Source organism: Tasmannia lanceolata, unplaced genomic scaffold (assembly GCF_043159265.1).
Source record: "Tasmannia lanceolata isolate RefF3 unplaced genomic scaffold, GAP_Taslan_0.1 ptg000037l, whole genome shotgun sequence".
Lineage (NCBI taxonomy): Eukaryota > Viridiplantae > Streptophyta > Magnoliopsida > Canellales > Winteraceae > Tasmannia > Tasmannia lanceolata.
In genome coordinates, this window is record NW_027518714.1 from 47603087 (window position 1) to 47621610 (window position 18524).

At 40.5% G+C, this 18524-nt stretch overlaps 1 protein-coding gene across 1 annotated transcript in view; it reads left to right on the forward strand.

Annotated features, from left to right (window-relative positions):
• The first annotated feature begins 15831 nt into the window (after nt 1–15831).
• LOC143860062 (sieve element occlusion protein) overlaps nt 15832–18524 on the forward strand; it is a 28708-nt gene continuing 26015 nt past the window's right edge. Inside the window, exon 1 of the mRNA XM_077370576.1 lies at nt 15832–16030. Within this exon, the coding sequence (XP_077226691.1) occupies nt 15857–16030 (174 nt within the window). The 5' untranslated portion in view covers nt 15832–15856. The remainder of the gene's footprint in view (nt 16031–18524) is intronic.

Below are 18524 nucleotides of genomic sequence, written 5' to 3' on the forward strand. Positions count from 1 at the left end.
GGTTACAACGACAACGATTGGCAACATAAAAATTGATGAAACTTTGAATCGCCAACTGCTTATAACATGTATCAAGTAAAACTCTTTTCTCTATATTTTCATCTATAATGAGACCGGGATTACAATCTTTGACTTTGATTATGTTCAAGTAAAACAAGTGAAGACAGTAAAGAAATGATAATTTCATGCCGAAAATACTCATGGTTCACCAATCCGAGCTTTTCGGCTTGCAGGCCCTCCAGACATTCCTTCCTTCCGAAGTTTAGACACGAAAGCAGATCTCCTCTCCACGATTTTGTCTCTCCAAGCAGCTACTATGGATGTAATGAGATCAGGAGTAAGGTCTTCACAGTTAGGTGGTGTGATAACCTTCGGAGCACAAGAGCTTGCATTAATCTGGCAAGGGAAACACAAAGGTGCATAGAAAGATGATTTTTCTAAACCCATAAGATAGACGAATGAGTATGGGTAGGTGCTGGTGATAATTTTTGGACAGGATTGACTCACCCAATGAAATTGGTCTTCCCCTACATTCTTCAGCCAATGGCGCCACTCATTAAGCTGGGGTTGCTTAATCTTTGTCTTCCAAGAATGAAAACCCTTGAGGGTGTACTCCATGCTGTTTTGTGGCTGAAGGATAGTGAGTTTCTCACATAGCCACACATATAACAGCTTAGCACATCCGAAAAAATTATCCTGTACCTTTTTACTAGCCATAAGGTCTAAGCCATAAAAGGTTTCGGCTAGCATTGTAGGGACAGGATTCCTCCCCTCATTTATCTGATCTACTATTGTCAACAAAGTGAAAGGGGCGGCACTAGAGTCTCTGCGAAGGACATGGCGTGCAAAGACAGCAAAGACTAGAGCATTACGTCGACATTCCTGAAAACGGGAGTCAGTTGGGTCGACGTTTTTGGAAAACAACTCAATGAGGGTCTGAAATTGCACATCTTTCTCTGCTAAACAATGCAGGGTTCTCACAGTCTTATTTTCGAATAATCTGCAAAAAAGGTCATGAGGGGAGCTTATGCTTGAAGGTCGGATCCAAAGTCCCCCAGGAGGAATCTCTAACAAGGCACACCAATCTTCGAATATAGGACAAAGTTCAAAAGACCCAAATCGAAAGACATGGAAGACAGGGTCCCAACATCCAGCAGCTGCTTGAAGAAACTTCCAATCTATACCGCGACTGTTCAGATGAGTAAATGAACCGATGAAATGCTCAGCCGCACTCCTTTCTTCACATCTTAACGGAAAAGATTTAACAGTCTCCGCTATCCATTTATCTAACAAATTATTCGCCATGATCTGACCTATCATTCAAATAGGACAAAGATCAGGAAGGAATAGGAATAACTATGCGCAGACAAATGACAAGGCTAACTCGGCAATCAGTTTTATAAAAAGGATACCGTCTGAGACAATGAATTTTTCATCCAAGATGAGAGGTAAACAATAGATCAGAAAAATAGACCACGGCCATAAGATGACAGAAGTAGGTCATAAACCGGATCTAAGTCTGGCGTTGAATACCAATAACTTTACGATCAAGAGGATCAGAATGGTAGACCATGGCCATAGGGACAGCGATAAGCTATCGGCTAGATCTCGAGGTGAAACAAGTATACAGACGAACATATATCACCAAAAATGGGTTCTAAGCTAAATCAAGGCTATACCTGGGAATTAGGAGAAGGAAAACTGACTCTAAAGAATAGCCGTCATGCTCAAAATGTGCTGCAAAAAATTCAACAGCATAACGGCTAGACAAGAAAGATAAGGTGAACTCATGGTTTAACTAACTCTGAAGAGTAGCGGTCATGCTCGAAATATTCTGGGTAAAATCCGGCAGCATGACGACGCTAGAAAGGATTCCCACAACTCAACCCAAGGTATATGAATAGCGGTGGTAACAACAACTCCTAATCGGAAAACGAAATAGGGCTGCCGAAGAAAGGTGAGCCAATGAAGGACTGACCATAGGTGAGAACTCATGACAACGAGTCAAATCCCCTAATCAACAGATCAAGGACAAAGCAGGGCCAAGGTAATGGCAAGCAAAAGGCCACTGATCAGATCCAGATCTGAATAATGAATGGGTATAACTGATTGAAAAGAATGAGGGACTCTAACTAAGAGGAGAACCCTATATAATCAGTATACAAATATACACATACACATATCCTAACCAGGGGCACCAGCCCTAATCCTAATCTAGCGGAGTCAAGGAAGTCTCGACTCAAGACAGAGTGATGAGTGTACTAGGACCGTGCTGTAGCCATGTAAAATGAACTACCCTAGTCTACAAAGGGGACGGAGCTCCTAAACTCTAGGCTTGACATGTGTAAGCAACACATGTCCGACCCTTATATGAATGCAATATACTTATATAAACATAGGTACTTCCTAGTTGGGTTTCACTAAGTCAGTAAGTATATACATAATATATAAAACAAAGTAGGGCTCCGGACTCAATCTATAAGGTACTATGCGTATGAAACATACTTAATATGTATAACAAAAGTACGCCCAATGTTATACATAGTATGCTTCATTGCCCATCGGCTGCTGTAGACAAAAGTACGCCCAATGTCTACGGCTGCAGCACCGGCGCATAGCTTGGAAATAGATTCAACAGTACCATCAGGGTGTAACAACATCCCAGTCGGGCACGCACTGAATCTATCCCGTGGAGCCAATAATGATGAAAAACAAAGAAGAAATAAACAATAAACAATATGGTAATGCATGATGTGCAGTGTGTGTATCCCTCGTTTTAATTACGCACCTACTTGGTGCCCCTGGATTCTAACGATAAAGTTCCCGTTTAGCTTGGTTTTGACCCAAATTTCTTCAAAATTAATTAAAATGGCATTTTTACAGAGTTAGGCAATGTTTCAAGAACTCCCCAGCAGAGTCGCCAATCTGTGGAACCCGATCCGAGAGAGGCGGGGGACGTGCCCCCACGCGAGTCTCGGGATCATCCACGTGAAGGAGAGCTCCGCCAAGGAACTCTCGAAAGAGTGCCCCTCACAGCATGAGCGGCGATGTGAAGTGAGATACCTCTCGATTCGGGGACTAGCCCGGATTCGAGACGCACCTTAAACAAAGAAAGAGTCGCCATCCAAGGAAGTAGGCCCTGGATCCCATGCTGTGCTCTGTCGCAACAGATAACCAGAGATATATAAAAGGTCCGTGCCTGATGACGAATGGGGAAGGGGTTAGGCGCCCCCAATTCGCCCAAGTGCGAGCACCTGGTCTCTTATGCCATTTATTATTAATTTTGAAGAATTTTGGGCGAAAATCACGCGAAATGGGAACGAAGATCTCCGAGATAACGTCTATCTAATCATGCATGTCTCGGAGATGAATAAGAAGCCCAAAAAGGAAATGAAAGATGTCACCTAAGAATAGCTAGATTATGAGTGCCATGCCTAATTGGTGTCTAAGTTCTGGTGGGCACACACATGCATGCTACATCTAAAGGTATAGGATCTGTACATGAAAGTAAGAAAACACAGCAAAACATACAGCACAACCAATGACTCGACACGACACACCCTAAACTCTAAGGCGATAATTGACTCGGACCAAGATGGCCATCCATCTTAGCTGCACTACGTATCCCAGCCTCGGGAAGAATCAGAGTCAACGTAGTTCGGCGACCTATGCTAAACTATAATGCCTAACCCTCTAGGACCGCTATCCTAGACTCGATTAACTAGACCTGACTAGTTTTTAAAGCTTCTTGCGATTGCTTAAGTTCAAGTGGATTGTAATTTTTAGGACTCCCTGTATGCCCTAACTAATGCCAGTGAACCCTACACCCTAGGTGTGACTAGGCTGTGTGTCCTAAGGAAAACCGTGGGCTATCTAAGCGCGTTCTAGTCTAGCCATCGGCTCGACTAAGTGTCTAACCGACCACGACCTGAGGCCTCCTAACTCTAGGGACACTCACACGACCGGACATGACAAAGCAACACAATCAGGACAGACTCCCCACTCTACGACACCCCCAAACGCCTAGGACTGACTCCTAACTCTATGGGAGGATCTTTTGAAAATTGTTGATAAAGTTATTTTGAAGAATTTTTGTAGTTTTGGAAGGTTTTGAAGTTGTGAAAGTTATGAAGTTGTGGGAAATATTTGCAAAATGGTGACTGCACTCAGGGTGCCAGCAGCACGCCTGAGCTGCCTACGTACCCCTCAGCTAGGGATCAAGCCATCCGTAGTTCGGACCTGACTACTCCTAATGACTCGAGATTTTTGAGATTTTTGATTTTTAGTTGCTTTTGAAGTGTTTTTTGAATTTTTGACACAAGAGGACAAAATCCTATCACCATAAGGGTAGGATAGACTCCTGATGTCCCGCAAAGGTTGGACAGCATCCTATGCTTTGCGGGGGAATTGGACAGAATCACGACTCTGCAAGGGTTGGACAGCATCCTATACATTGCAGGAGCGGATGAAAATCACATGACTTGATGAGGGGATGGACAGAATCCTAACCCCTATGATGATAGGACAGACCCCTAAAAGACTGAAGGACTGACTCCTATGCTGAAGACTGACTCTGAAAGATGGAAGGACGGAATCCTAAATTTTATGAAGGGATATGACAGAATCCTAAACTCTACAGGGGTAGGACAGACACCTAAACCCTAGGATGGTAAAACCGACTCCTAAACTCTCTAGGACTGACTCTAAAGAGGAAGAAATCCCTTAACCTGCGAAGACTCTAAGGCAGGAAGGGAAGGGGTTGGCTCAAGATACATTCCGTCATAGCCCAGATCACGAGATAAAGCTTCTGAGATCAATGGATTCCTAAACCTTTAGGAAACTTTGATCAGCACGAAGGATGGAAAGGAAGCGGCAAGGACATCATCACAAATGAGAGTTTCCACAACTCATATCACCTTTCACTAACTGAGCTATTACGCACCTCAAGGCGGACTCAAGGAAAGTCGCGCAAATGGAAATGGCAGATTGAATATGTGCATTATTTCACTCGTCTAGAGGCCATTAACCATTTGATGAACCGAATAAGGACCACTACACCCTCGTAAATGTTAAATCCACAAGCCTTAAACCGATTCACATAGCCATGAAAAACAATGGTTCTGCTACAAATCATGCTTTATTGAGTAATCATACCAGTTTAATTTGTTATCTTAAACAAAGGGGCACAACAACTGTCACAGCAAAAACCTACTCTATGATCAATATAAGGATTGGTTGAACAATTCTGGTTAGAAGTACTAAAATCTAGAAGCAATTCATATCTATGCCAACTTTTGAAAGAGATTTTTAGGCCTCAAGTAAAAATCCTTTGATAAGTTTAAAACCACTTGATTCAATGACAGCCACAATGAAAATCCATTTAAATGGGTAGAGCTGACTAAGTTTTCAAAATATAAAGCAATTATGGCTAATCATAAACTTGTTGGAGCTTGGACAATCATGGCTAATCAAGTTGACTAGCTGGTAATCTCATCAAAGCTCAAACCTCAAAGAATCATTTCCACGGCTTGCCTGAAATGAAATAAGCAATTTGGTCCAGAAGAATCCAGAGACAGTGAATTAAAATGAAAGTTGTTACACAATCCAATCACAGATGAAGTTGTCGGGAGAATGAGATCGATAATACACCATCTAGATCAGCCACCACACAATTAGGAAGCAAGACCAACATTAAAATTCAAAGAGATTAATTATCATGACCTGATTCTAGAGCCATAGCTATTAAAAAAAAATCCAAAGCATACACCCAGATCAAAACACCACTCGAGCAAAAAAAACATGGACCGAAACCAAGATCAAAATTCGGAAAAATCGATCATCCTGACCTGGTTTAAGAATTAAAATATTGGGGGATGAAATCAAGAGATATACTATTGGATCAACATCATGCCATTAGAAAGCTATTCCGAAAGAAAGAGATCATTCAAGGTTTGGAACAATACCAGGGAGGGATAGAGTTGTTATACTCAGTCGGTGTATTCTTCTCGTCCTGTTCTTCAGGCCCACGAAATCTGCTTTGAAAGCCTTTGATGGATGAACAGATAACTAGAGTTTGAGGAGATGGGAAAAGGGGTTCAGATGGAAGAGGGTTTGGGGTTGGCTGATGGTGTGGAAAATGAGGGGGATGGTGGTGGCTAAAACGAAAATTGAGTGGAGGTGGACGAAGGTGGAAGGAGGTTGAAGAAATGGGTTTTTGAAATGGGTTGGGGAAAAGGGTTGAGGGTGGCCGGTGGTGACGATGGCCGATGGGGATGAGGGAGGAGAGGAGGGTCGGTGGGTCGGATTCTTGGGTTTGGGGTTTTTAAGAATAAAGAAAAAAAAAAATGGTGGTGGTGGTGCCGAGGGTGGTGGAAGAGAAGAAACGGGGAGGGTTGCGGTGGTGGCTGGTGGAGACAAAGGGGGAGGCACGGCCGGAGTAGGGGAGGTGGGCCGTCTTCTTCTTCTTCTTCCCTTTTTCTTTTTTTTTCTCTCCTCTGTTTTCTCGGTTTTTTTTTTTTTTTTGGGTTTTGGGTAAAAGCGGGGGTGGCGGTGGAGGTAGGGAGATGGGAGGAGTCGGTCGGAGATCGTGATATGGGTGGTGGAGAAGGTGGAGATGGAGGAGAAAATGGGGGTGGTGGCCGACGGTGGTGGAGGAGGGAATGGCGGTAATGGAGGGGTTTGAAGGTGGGTTTTCGAAGTGGGTTTTGATTTTTGGAGGTGGGGAAATGGGTTTCGGGTTTCGGGTTTGAGGAGGGTGAAGGTGGAGGACGGTGGGGGGATTTTCGAAGGGTTGGGTGGCGGTGGAGCTGGAGGTGGAGGACGGTGGAGGTGGGTGGAGGATTTTTGGGTTTCGAGTTTGAGAGGACGGTGGTGGATTTTGGGTTTGGGAGTTTCGGGTTTGGGAGGATGGTGGAGAGTGGCTGTGGAGGAGGAGGAAGGTGGAGGTGGGTGGTGGTTTGGGTGGGTTGTGGCCGAAAAAAAAAATGGTGGAATGGAGGCGGTGGTCGGTGGCGGCTGAGGGTAGAGGTTGCGGCTGTGGAGGAGGGTGGTTTGGGCGGGTTGTGGTGGAGTTGCAGAGGTTGAAGAGGGAGGTGGTTGGTGGTGGTGGAATGGTGAAGGTGGAAGATGGTGGTTGCTGTTGGGGTGGAGATGGCGGCTGTGGAGGAGGGTGGTTCGGGTGGGTTGGTGGTGGAGAAAAGAGAAGAAGAAAATGTGGCGGTGGATGATGAGGGCAAGGTGGAGGCACGGCCGGAATCCGGCGAGCTTGCCGGAGAAGATGTAATGGTTTTTTTTTTTTTTTTCTTGCTCTCCACTGTTCTTGATTTTTTTCTTTTCTTTGCAAAGAATCCCTACCTCCCTCATGCAAGAACTCCCTTTGTTTCTTATACCTAGGGTTAAATCCCTAACTCTAATCCTAACCATCTATGTGGCATCTTCCTTCCCTTAGTTGTTCTCAACCCTTGATCCTCTCCCTTGCCCTAATTCTATCCTAGAAACCCTAAAAACATAGAATGCCTAGTTGATCTAAGCCCTACACCTCATCTCTTTAATCCAATGGCCTAAGTATGTTGCTTGCAAAGGAAGTAATGCCCATCCTTATTAAATGCCCCCAAGATAAAGCGATTTTACCCTATTGCCATTATGCCCTACTTGCTTTTATTTCCATCAATGAGCACCCTCACTTGGTTGCTTTTCAACCCCCTCTTTTGTAATAAAGAGAGATAACACCAACACTACCCTGCTTCGATAGCCGCGCTAACCTGCTCCGAATTTTTACACCGATTGACCAATGGGCCGACATGGGCGCACCCTCATTTCGCATCGAACGAGGGGAATGATATGAGCACAGCCAGTTTTGATGATGGCACACACTCGCCCGTCTTGTTCTCCATTTTTCGCCTGATTGCCCTGAAATTTTGCAGGGGGATTCTCAAGAATACCAACAACCTGTTGGGGAGTTTGTACTCACAAATACGCACAATAAGAAGCTCCAAGACTCAAACCTTCTTCTCATTTTGGGCCCAGTCCCCAGGAATTTGCGGAGGTTAATTTTGGGATGTCTTGGGACTCGAAATTTGGGAATTTTATTGGATATTCAATTTTGGGGGACTTTAGGGCCTTGTCAAAATGGGGTGTCTACAAAAGGGATCAAGCCAACGTAGTTCGGAACAGATTTCCTAACTACTCCTAATGACTCAAGATTTTTGAGATTTTTGATTTTTCAGATGTTTTTGGAATTTTTGACACAAGAGGACAGAATCCTATCATCATAAGGGTAGGACAGACTCCTGAATATCCTGCAAAGGTTGGACAGCATCCTATGCTTTGCGGGGGGAAAGAACAGAATCACAGCTCTGCAAGGGTTGGACACCATCCTATACCTTGCAAAGAACTGGATAAAATCATATGACTTGATAAGAGGTTGGACGGAAATCTAACCCATATGATGATAGGACTGACTCCTGAACGAATGACTCTCTGGCTAAGGATAGACTCTTAAGCTAAAAGACTGGTTCTGAAACTAGTAACTCTGAGAGGGAGGTGCTAATGAGACAAGGCATGTCTCTTACGGGTGGACTCACTAATGAGACAAAGCTTGTCTCTAAAGGATAGAACATTCTCTGTATGAGACATAGCCTGTCTCCCTAAATGGGTATGACTATCTGCTGAGACGTAGCTTGTCTCACTAAAGGATGGGCTCAAGATATCTCTTTCATTGCCCTTGCAATGAAAAGGAGAATCAAAATATCCAAAATATCCAAGATATATGCCTAAAAGACTTAGAGAGTCTTCTAAAAGAAAATGATGGGACTGGGTAATTCAGACTCCTCAGTAGATATAGCAACTGAATCCACATTCATATCATTAGCACATATTGAAGGTAATTCCCCTATCATGCTCTTGCTGGATATCTTCTGTTCCCCATTTCCACACGAGTCAGAAATTTCTACATTAACAAGAGAATCAACTTCTGATTCTCTCATTCCACATTCCAGAGAGTCTATTTGGTCTTCACTCCTGAAAATCTCAGTGACGTTAGATCTATTGGGAATGCCGCCTCCAACATCTTTGGAAATGTGAAATGCAGGGGAAAATATTGTCTCCAATACGCATTGAGTTGTTCTTTCACTACATCCCTTGTGGCCAATAGGAACAGCATCAACTGAATCATATTCCAAGCAAAGATTCTGAGACTCATCTCCCGCCAAGATATAGCTATTATTCAAATTCTTTGTGGTTTCTCTGTCTCTACATTTCTTTGATAGAACCCCAGCTGAAACTTGCACAAATCTCTGCTTTCTAGTAGAAGATGTGATCAACTCTGTAACTTTCTTTTCAACAACATGCCCATGGTCAGACACCTTTTTGTTGTCTACATAACTTGGGACTGGCATGCTCTCGAGCCGAATTTCTTGACAGAAGCTTCTTCTTGGTTTGCATTGGTAAGGACAGGAAAATATCTCACTTTTAGTACTTATTATGAGCTAGCTTGCTCCAGCGAGGTGATCTTGCATATCAAGACCATCATCTGAACTGCCTCACAAAACTCACATTAAAAATAGTTTTCAAGAGCCCTCCTGAAGCAAGCATCAATCTAAGAATCTCAAAAACCCAACTACCATGCTGGGGACTATAGATTCCACCAATTTGAAGGCACAAAGTTGTTCCTGAAATCTGAGAATCCAAAACCCTAATTTACTAGAGAGAGAGAGAGCGAGAGAGGGAAAAATTTAGGGATTGGATTTTGAGCTGACGGAGCAAAAGGGGACAAGGAAAATCTGAGGGTAGACATAGAATTATTAGGTTGCCTTTATCAGTTACGAAGAAATCAAGCAACTCTACACTTTTGAAGATATTATACAAATGCTCAGGCCCTCATAAAAGAAATCCTAGGGGCTTATATTAGCCACAACCATATTTTGGTATTCCCTACTATGTCTGTAAAATAAGCACATGTGGCTATCTCTCTTATGTAACAGCCCAACTATAAAACGTCCTCAACAATGATCTATCAATATTGACATCAACGAGTGAAGAACCAGTATGCATCAAGACATTTTACCAACCAGTTCAAATCTTCCACATTACTTCACTCCAAAGGAATTACAATGTGCTTGCATAAGAGCTAAACTAGCTTTAAAAAAAATTTAGAAAAAACATGTTGGGAACTGCAACCATGCAAAATAACAAAATCTAACACCAATAACAGACTGCACTGATTGTGGACAAAACATTGACCTAGCCCTTCCTTATTTCCAATCGTTGACAAAGATCATAACAATCCTCCTTTCAGCTATGAAAATTACCACATTAACATGCCCAAATTCATTATAAATAGGCCTTTGACTCATCATTTGTAATTCAATCCACTTTATATTCTTAAACAGGTTTCAAAACATAAACCTGAATCATATCATTGCAATCAGCTCAAATTTTTACACTCAAAACTTTTACTAAACATACAAACTACCAAAAAGGTCATCAATTTTTTCCAAGTTATGAATATCTATTCTAACGAGAATTGAAATATAAAAAAAAATGTTTTCTTCAAAATTTTCAGAAATTCACAGAATATCCTACATAAGAATTAAACTTATGCATTGTTCAGGACAATTTAATGTCTATTCCGACATGTAATGGTAATTTATGTACAGCAACATATTATAGTACGCAATAGAGATAATATCACCATCATCTTTGCTCTAATTATTCAGAGAGAAGAACACTAAAATTTATCCACATGGATATGAAGAAGACAACAGAGTACTTCAAAGGCAGAATGAGATAAAATCATCTTCATTAAAAAAAATACTTTTATGACTTATCATTCTCCAAAAGAAATCAAATCAGCTAAAGCAAACATCATCACATTCATCAATTTAAAGAAGAAATCATTCAGATAAAATACCTGATTCTCTCTCTAGAACTTTGATTTGAGGAAGTTACAACTGAAATACGAAGATGTTTACCAAATGTGACGATTTTCCAAGTAAAACTCCGGATCTGAGGCTTGAAAATGAGGATCTGAGGCTTAGAGAGATGGATCTAGAGTTTTACACTTTGATCGGAGCTCTGGCGAGGTCACTGGAATGATTGACCGGAGAAGAAACCCTAGTCTCTCTCTCTCTCTCCAGTTTGAAAGAATGAGAGTCTCTCTCTGATTTTTGTAAAAATGAGATTTCTCTGCTTGGATCTATATAAGAAATGGCCGGAAAAAGTGATCGGAGTTCCGCCTTGCCGGTCGAAGGAGATGATCGGAGAAGAAGGCTAGGATTAGAGCCCGGAGGATGACCGAAGTTTGGCCGGAGGCTTACCGGAGAAGATGACCAGAAGAAACAGATCTATCGGAGCAAGGGTTTGGGGATTTTCTCTTGTTCTCTCTCCCTCTGATTTGCTTTTTAAGAAAACCTTAGATCTGAAAAAATGAGCTCTCTCCCTTTCCTTTACCCGATCGATTCTTTTTATAAGAAAGTGATAAATTCGACCTCTTTTTCTTATTTGGACAACCACCTTTCGGATAATCCACTCCCCTAGTGCATAAGAGCAAACAATAATATATCCTCCCCTTTCATTTTCCAGGACAACTCTCGTTTAAATAATGCACTCCACTATTGTATATTAAAATACACTAATGAACCTTCCACTTTTCTCCCCTGGGTCACCACAAATCGCATAACTCACTCCTCTCTTGCTATACTATACTCTACTACACTATGAACTATATTAATCTTGATGGGCAAAACTCCACAGATTTCAACAAAATTTTGCGGAGACCTACAGGGAATCCTAACCTACTCTAGGGTGAAATTTAGGGCTTTAAAACATTGGTTTTATGGGGTTTTGCATAAAATTGGACGGTTAAGGGTACGGTCAAAATGGGGTGTCTACAATAGGACTCAGATTCAGGTCCACATGACCTCGTCTGAACCGATATCTACCTCCTCCTCGTCACTTTGAGGGTCTACACCTTCTCTCCGACGAACTCGAACTGGTGCCACTTGAGGAGGAAGTTCCTCCCGAGGATGAATTTGAGCTAGACCTTGAACCGGAACCCGAACTAGAACTAGAACTACTACACATATGCGGCAAAAAGAAAAATAGAAGACGATCTAGAGAATTACCTTTGGATAATATGACCCCAAGCTCAAGCAAGCCGCGCCGAACTGAGTAAAAGGAACAAACCGCACTAGCAGAGTAAAAAGGAAAACAAAAGTTACAGATGGTAAAAATGAGACCCCGCAAGCCCTTTTATATGCGAACCTGTCAGATGGCCAGTCATATCCACCATCCGTTGAGCGCCACGCAGCATGGTATTTAATGAAGACTCGAAAAATGAAGAGCCAAATGCCAGAAGTAAAATAAAAATACCAGAAAGGGAATGAGTACAAATCTACTCATAAAAAACCAGTAACTATGGGAGATCGTACAAAAATGGAGATCGTCTTGAGCCGTGGTGGATATAACGCAATCCACTAAACGACAAAAAATGAGAGCGTCTTGAGCCGTGGTGGATATAACGCGATCCACTAAACGACAAAAATTGAGATCGTCTTAAGCCGTGGTGGATATAACGCAATCCACTAAATGAGATCGTCTTGAGCCGTGGTGGATATAACGCAATTACTAAACGACAAAAAATGAGATTGTATTGAGCCGTGGTGGATATAACGCGATCCACTAAACGACAAAAATTGAGATCGTCTTGAGCCGCGGTGGATATAACGCAATCCACTAAACGACAAAAAAAGAGATCGTCTTGAGCCGTGGTGGATATAACGCGATCCACTAAACGACAAAAATTGAGATCGTCTTGAGCCGTGGTGGATATAACGCAATCCACTAAACGACAAAAGTCCAGATCATCTGAATCCGATATGCATTCAAGAAACAAGAATACCCAAATCGTCTTGAGCCGATCTGAATAAATTCAACCGGCCAAGGTGTTGAATAAAGGGATCAATTTTCCAGATCGCCCAAAGCCGATCTTAATTCAAGAAACAAGAATATCCAGTTCGTCTGGAGCCGATCTGGAGGACCCCAGTTCATCGAAGACCTGGCCACCTCCTGTATGAGCGCCCAAGAAAACTTCCCCAAGTCATTGCAACGACTTGAAGAACTGGGGGGCAAATGATGTGGTATGCGAAATAGCTCCAATCACCATATGACACGTGACACTGGGGCAAACCCATAAAGCCCTCACTCCCTAAAGGGTATCATGGTCATTGTACCAAGCGAAAGAGAGAGTCACGTACTCACCTCACCCAACCTTGGGCCTACACCTGTCCAAGGGTAAGAAAACATGGGCAAAACTTGATCCAATAACAGGACGACACTTGTCCCAAAAGGGTAAATGAATAAACTGACACTCAAAGCCTCACTAAAAATAGCCCTCATAAAGACAAGGTAAATGACTCGAATCCCAAAAAATCACTGTTCATAGCTTTGATCTGCTCAGTTGTACCCATCACTGACTTGAGTGTCGAAGGGCCCATCCGAAGCTACGACTCCGGGTTGGCCTTCTGACCTCGTGTTCCATTATGCAGGTCGTGACCTTTTAATCAGTTCAGCAATCAGGACTCGCCAAATCAGCTCCTTCGTCACTGCCCTATTTGTTACCAATTCCGGGCAAAACACTAGGCATGCAAAATATTTCCTTCTTTGGAAATTAATACATAACTGCATGAGATTGGCTAATGTTAGCGGCAAACTTGCCAATTTACATAAAAATTATCATCCATTGCTCCGTAAGTGATCAATGGCAACCAAAAATCCATTGCTCCATAAGTAATCATTGGCTACCAAAAAAAAAAAATATGGCTGAGGTTTTTCATACTTAGTGAGGGCTAATGTTACTTGACATCACCGTAATTCAACCCATTTTACAAGTGTATCCCATGCAAATCTGGTGAGAAATGAAATTTTATGAGTTTTCACCCAAGGGGATTGAATCGCACGACCATGTTCAAAAGCTATTACAATTCCCAAAAGGCTCTCAAATGCCTATTAAAGAGGTGTAAACGAAGGTGATTCGTCCCATTATCAAAACACGGTTGTGCAGATATCAGCCCACTTCACCTATTTTCCAATTTTGAGGGCAAAATTATCACTTTGTCCAATACGAGTAGGAGCCATTGGATCACAAGTGATCACTGGTCCATATTCAAGAGAAGAGGATTTGAAGCAGTCACGATTTTTTTTTTTTTTTATCTTTTTTAGGATTTTAAGAAATTCCAACCTTTTAAGAGAGTCTTTTGTTCTTTCTAATTAAAAACCACGTGGTTTTTGTTAAAAAAAAAGAAACCAAATATTCTTTGATGGTTTTAAATAAAAAAAACCAACTGGGCTGTAGGTTTAGAGAAGGGTGTCCCAATGCCATTGCATGGTGGGAATTGTTGAAAAGCCAAGGATATTTTTGGGAAAACTGCTATTTAGCATTTTTGGAGTTTTTAACTTCAAAACTATTCGAAAAGGTAACTAAAAAAAACACCAAAACCTATTAAAAAAAGGCTATCGATATTTGCACTACCATGTTTTGATAATGGCACAAACTCCCTTTGTCTTTTATTATTTAAACATAAAAAGGAAAATATAAGGTGGTGTTTGTATCATTATCATAGAAGGCAATTGGCAGATGGTCTGTTGCAGAAGGCACCTCGTTAATGAAGACAAAATCTGCTGAAAAGTGGACCTCTGTGGCTGCTGTCAGATGCAACAGACCATCCGTGAAATGCCTTCTGCATGGACGCTAGCAAATCCCTGACCAAAATATAAAAATATAGTAGGTGCTGGTGCATGTATCAGTAGCCTTCGAAAAAGGCAAAAGAAAAAGTAAAAGAAGATTTTTCTGTTCAATAAAGGCAGAAAAGCTGTGGAATTTCGGAAAGCACGCCTACGTGATATCTGGGTCCCATTCTTCTTTCTCTCTCTGAGGTGCCTTTAACCATACTGCAATCGGTTAAAAAGCATCACCATTTAGAAAATAAAATGATATTTTGGTAAAAGTACCTTATCATTCATTTATAACATTTTTTTATTGGATGTCAATTAGAAGTTTTGTGGAAATTGTCACATCGTTTTTAAGTAGCTAATTACAACAGTGTACAATAAAGAAAAGACAAAAGAGCATAAAGAGCATTCATGTAGTGGAGAAGACTGTTGATCTTATTATGAATCCTTGTACGGTTACATGAAGGGTCTCTCTCCTCTTTCTCTCTCGAACCAAGAGGAGAGAGAAAGACACATGGGGAGTCGATTTATCACTCCCCTTACATGAATTGTCTGGTTACTTTTGGGAGATGATATTTTCACCCCTGCATTAAGTGCACACCCCCTTTATAACCTGATTTGAAGAGAAAAGTGGGCAACTTTATGTAAAATCACCTTATAAGGGGTGTGTGCAAGTACTGCAGGGGGGTGGAAATATCATCACCCTTACTTTATTGTTATTATGAATCCTACTTTTTTTATTCCTTCGCAAGATAAAGAGACTTGTCCTGCTTTGGTACAATTAAAGATCATAAACACTAATCTGTATTCTTAAACACCCAGTAAAATAACCATATGATCTTTGATTGGACAGTTGTCAACTTTGGGGAACCCCACGTCCACCAATCTGTATTCTTAAAAACCCACTAAAATAATTAACCATATGATCTTTGATTGGACTGTTGTCAACTGTGGGGAACCCCAACAAGATGAGATGCTAGAAAAACTTGTGTGAGACTTCTGAACTCCCACTCATTTTCGAATAAAATGGTAGGCCACAGCAAGCAAAGAAGTGGACCCAATTAGGTTTATTCCTGTAATATTTCAATATAAAGGCATGAGCAAATTAAAACCACTTGCACTCAGAAGAATGTCGTCGTCTTATGGCAAGCATTCCCTCTTTTTCTCATCGTCCGAAGAAGAAGACATGGTGATGAAGAAGATCCTCGAGACGCATGAGCCTGATGGCCGACAATTCGACTCCAAAGCCGTGCTTCGTGCAATAGAGAATACTTTGCATCATGCCTTCTCTTCAAATGTACGGGTAATCTACTCAAAATTTCTTAAACCTAAACCTAATCTAAACTCTTTCTCTTTCTCTTTCTCGTTTTCTTTACGTGGAAAACTGAGTCATGGAAGTTTTCATTTATCAAGAGGTTAGTCATTCTCATTATTTTATTAGAAAGTTTTTCAAAAGTTGAATGATATTAAGTGAAGCTTCTCATAGAGAAGTGCATAATGAAGCTTCAATGTAGCTCATTCATATTATTTTGATATGATACATGAGAAGTTCTTCGTAACCACGACGTACAGGCGGCGTGTATATGGTGATTAGAGCCAATCAAGAGGGTCATAAGCCAAATTCTCATAGATCAGATGATCCAAATTATTTGATTGGTGGATTGTTGCATGCTAATGTAAGCCCTAGGTTATTGGCTGGTTTTATCATTGTTCACATAAGGTGTATGGCATATAGTGTGAAAAAGAAACAAATTTATTGAAAATAATCCAGACGATATTTTGGGTTATCTTTTCATATTCTTCCTCATTAATCACTTCATATTTTATCACCTTTATGTTTCCTATTATCTTTGGATAGTTTACTGATCAGGTTGCTTTCCTATTTTGTACCTAGTTGATTTTATCTAATTTATTGTAAGGCACTTTATTTAAGGGAGTGAAAAAGTGTGAAGCGAATGGCTTTATGGATCCATTAATGAAACCTCTCATAAACATATTGTTCATTCTTACTTTATTGCTTTCATAAATAAAAGGTGGAGTCATTACTTCTCTTCTTTCTTCTTGGATGAAAGACTTTATGTTTGCTGTGATATTTTCCATCGTTGCTGAATTATAAAAAATCCAACAAATTTGGTATCATAGCAAGGTTCTTGGTGTCATAGCAAGGTACTCGATGTAAGTACAACAACCCCAGGTAATAGTTTTCAACAATTGATACCTCTTTTAAAGGTAAAAAGTATCAGTTTTGGAGTATTAAAATGAAAACTCTACTTATCTCTTACGATTTATAGGAATTATCAAGAAGGAAAAATCACTGTAACCCAACGCACAGAGATGAAAGAAAATAGAAAAAAGATGGAAGACCATGCACTACATTCAGCAAGCATTGGATCCAATGATATTTCCGATAATAATGGGAGCCAAGACATTGAAGGAGGCATGGGATGTGATTTAGAATGAAATTTCAAGGATCTGCTCGGGTAATTGCCTTGAAATTGCAATCTTTTCTTCATGAATTTGAGAGCTTGATGACGAAAAACACAGAATCAATTTAGAATTTTTTTTTTTACTGAAGTTAACACTATTGTAAATCAAATTTGGTCTCTTGGTGAAGACCTAAAAAATCAAAAAGTAATTGAAAAAGTTTTAAGTCTAATTTCTAATTTTGATTGTATTGTTGTTGCAATTAGGGAGTCTAAAGACTTAAGTTGTCCTTTGATTATTTAATGGACTCTCGTAAAGCGCATGAAGAAAGGATAAATAAATATGCAGAAAATTCGATTGAACATGTTTTTAAATTAAAACTTGAACTAAAAAAAGACACAATTAGTGGTGCACAAACACACTCATTTGAAAAAAGAGAAGCTACCAAAAGAAGAAGAAAAAAAGTTCGTGGTAAAGGAAGAAATCAGTCCAATGAAAACAAGTGGAACGCTTACAAAGGTAATCGCGATTCTCCTCAATGTTATACTTGTAAAAAGATGGGCCATGTTGAAAACGATTTTTGGTATGAAAGTATGGATCCCAATATTCCTCAAAGTACTGATTGTAAGAAAATTGGTCACGTTGAAAAAAATTGTTGGTATAAAACCAAGGATCGAGCAAATTTTCATTAAGAAAAGACAAGTGATGTAGAAACCAGTGAAAATTTATTTGTATCACGTCTTACTATAACTATTGGCGTTGTTAGAAATATATATGTTATCTTAATAGTAGTTATAATTATATGACTAGTGATAAAACAATATTTATCGAACTTGATGAATTTGTGAGATCTCAGGTTCTGATGGGTGGTAACTACCAAATTTAAGTGCAAGGAAAAGGAGTTGTTGTAGTTGACACCGAAAGTGGTAAGAAACTAATTCATGATGTTATGTATGCGCCTAGTTTAGCCCAAAATTTGATATCATTGGGACAATTTGTTGAAAAGGGAATTTTATGCCTACTTGGATTATACCAAGTGCATGATTTATAATAAGAGAAACAAAGAGATGGTAGTCTTGGTGAAGATGACTAAAAATAGAATGTTTCCTCTAAAGTTTTCCGAACTAGATGTAAACCCCCCCACTAGTAAAAAATAATGAAGAAGAGTTATTGAATATTTTTTAAGTCCTAGGTCACTTCTAAGAAAAATGAGAAATCATGTTGATATTTATCAATCATGTGATTTTCCATGTTTTGCTTTGGAACGTACGTGTTTTGAATTTGTAGCCTAAATAAAATAATGGGCTGATGCGATGAAGGAAGAAATTGAATCGATTGAAAGAAACAAAACATGGAGGTTAGTAGACTTCCCG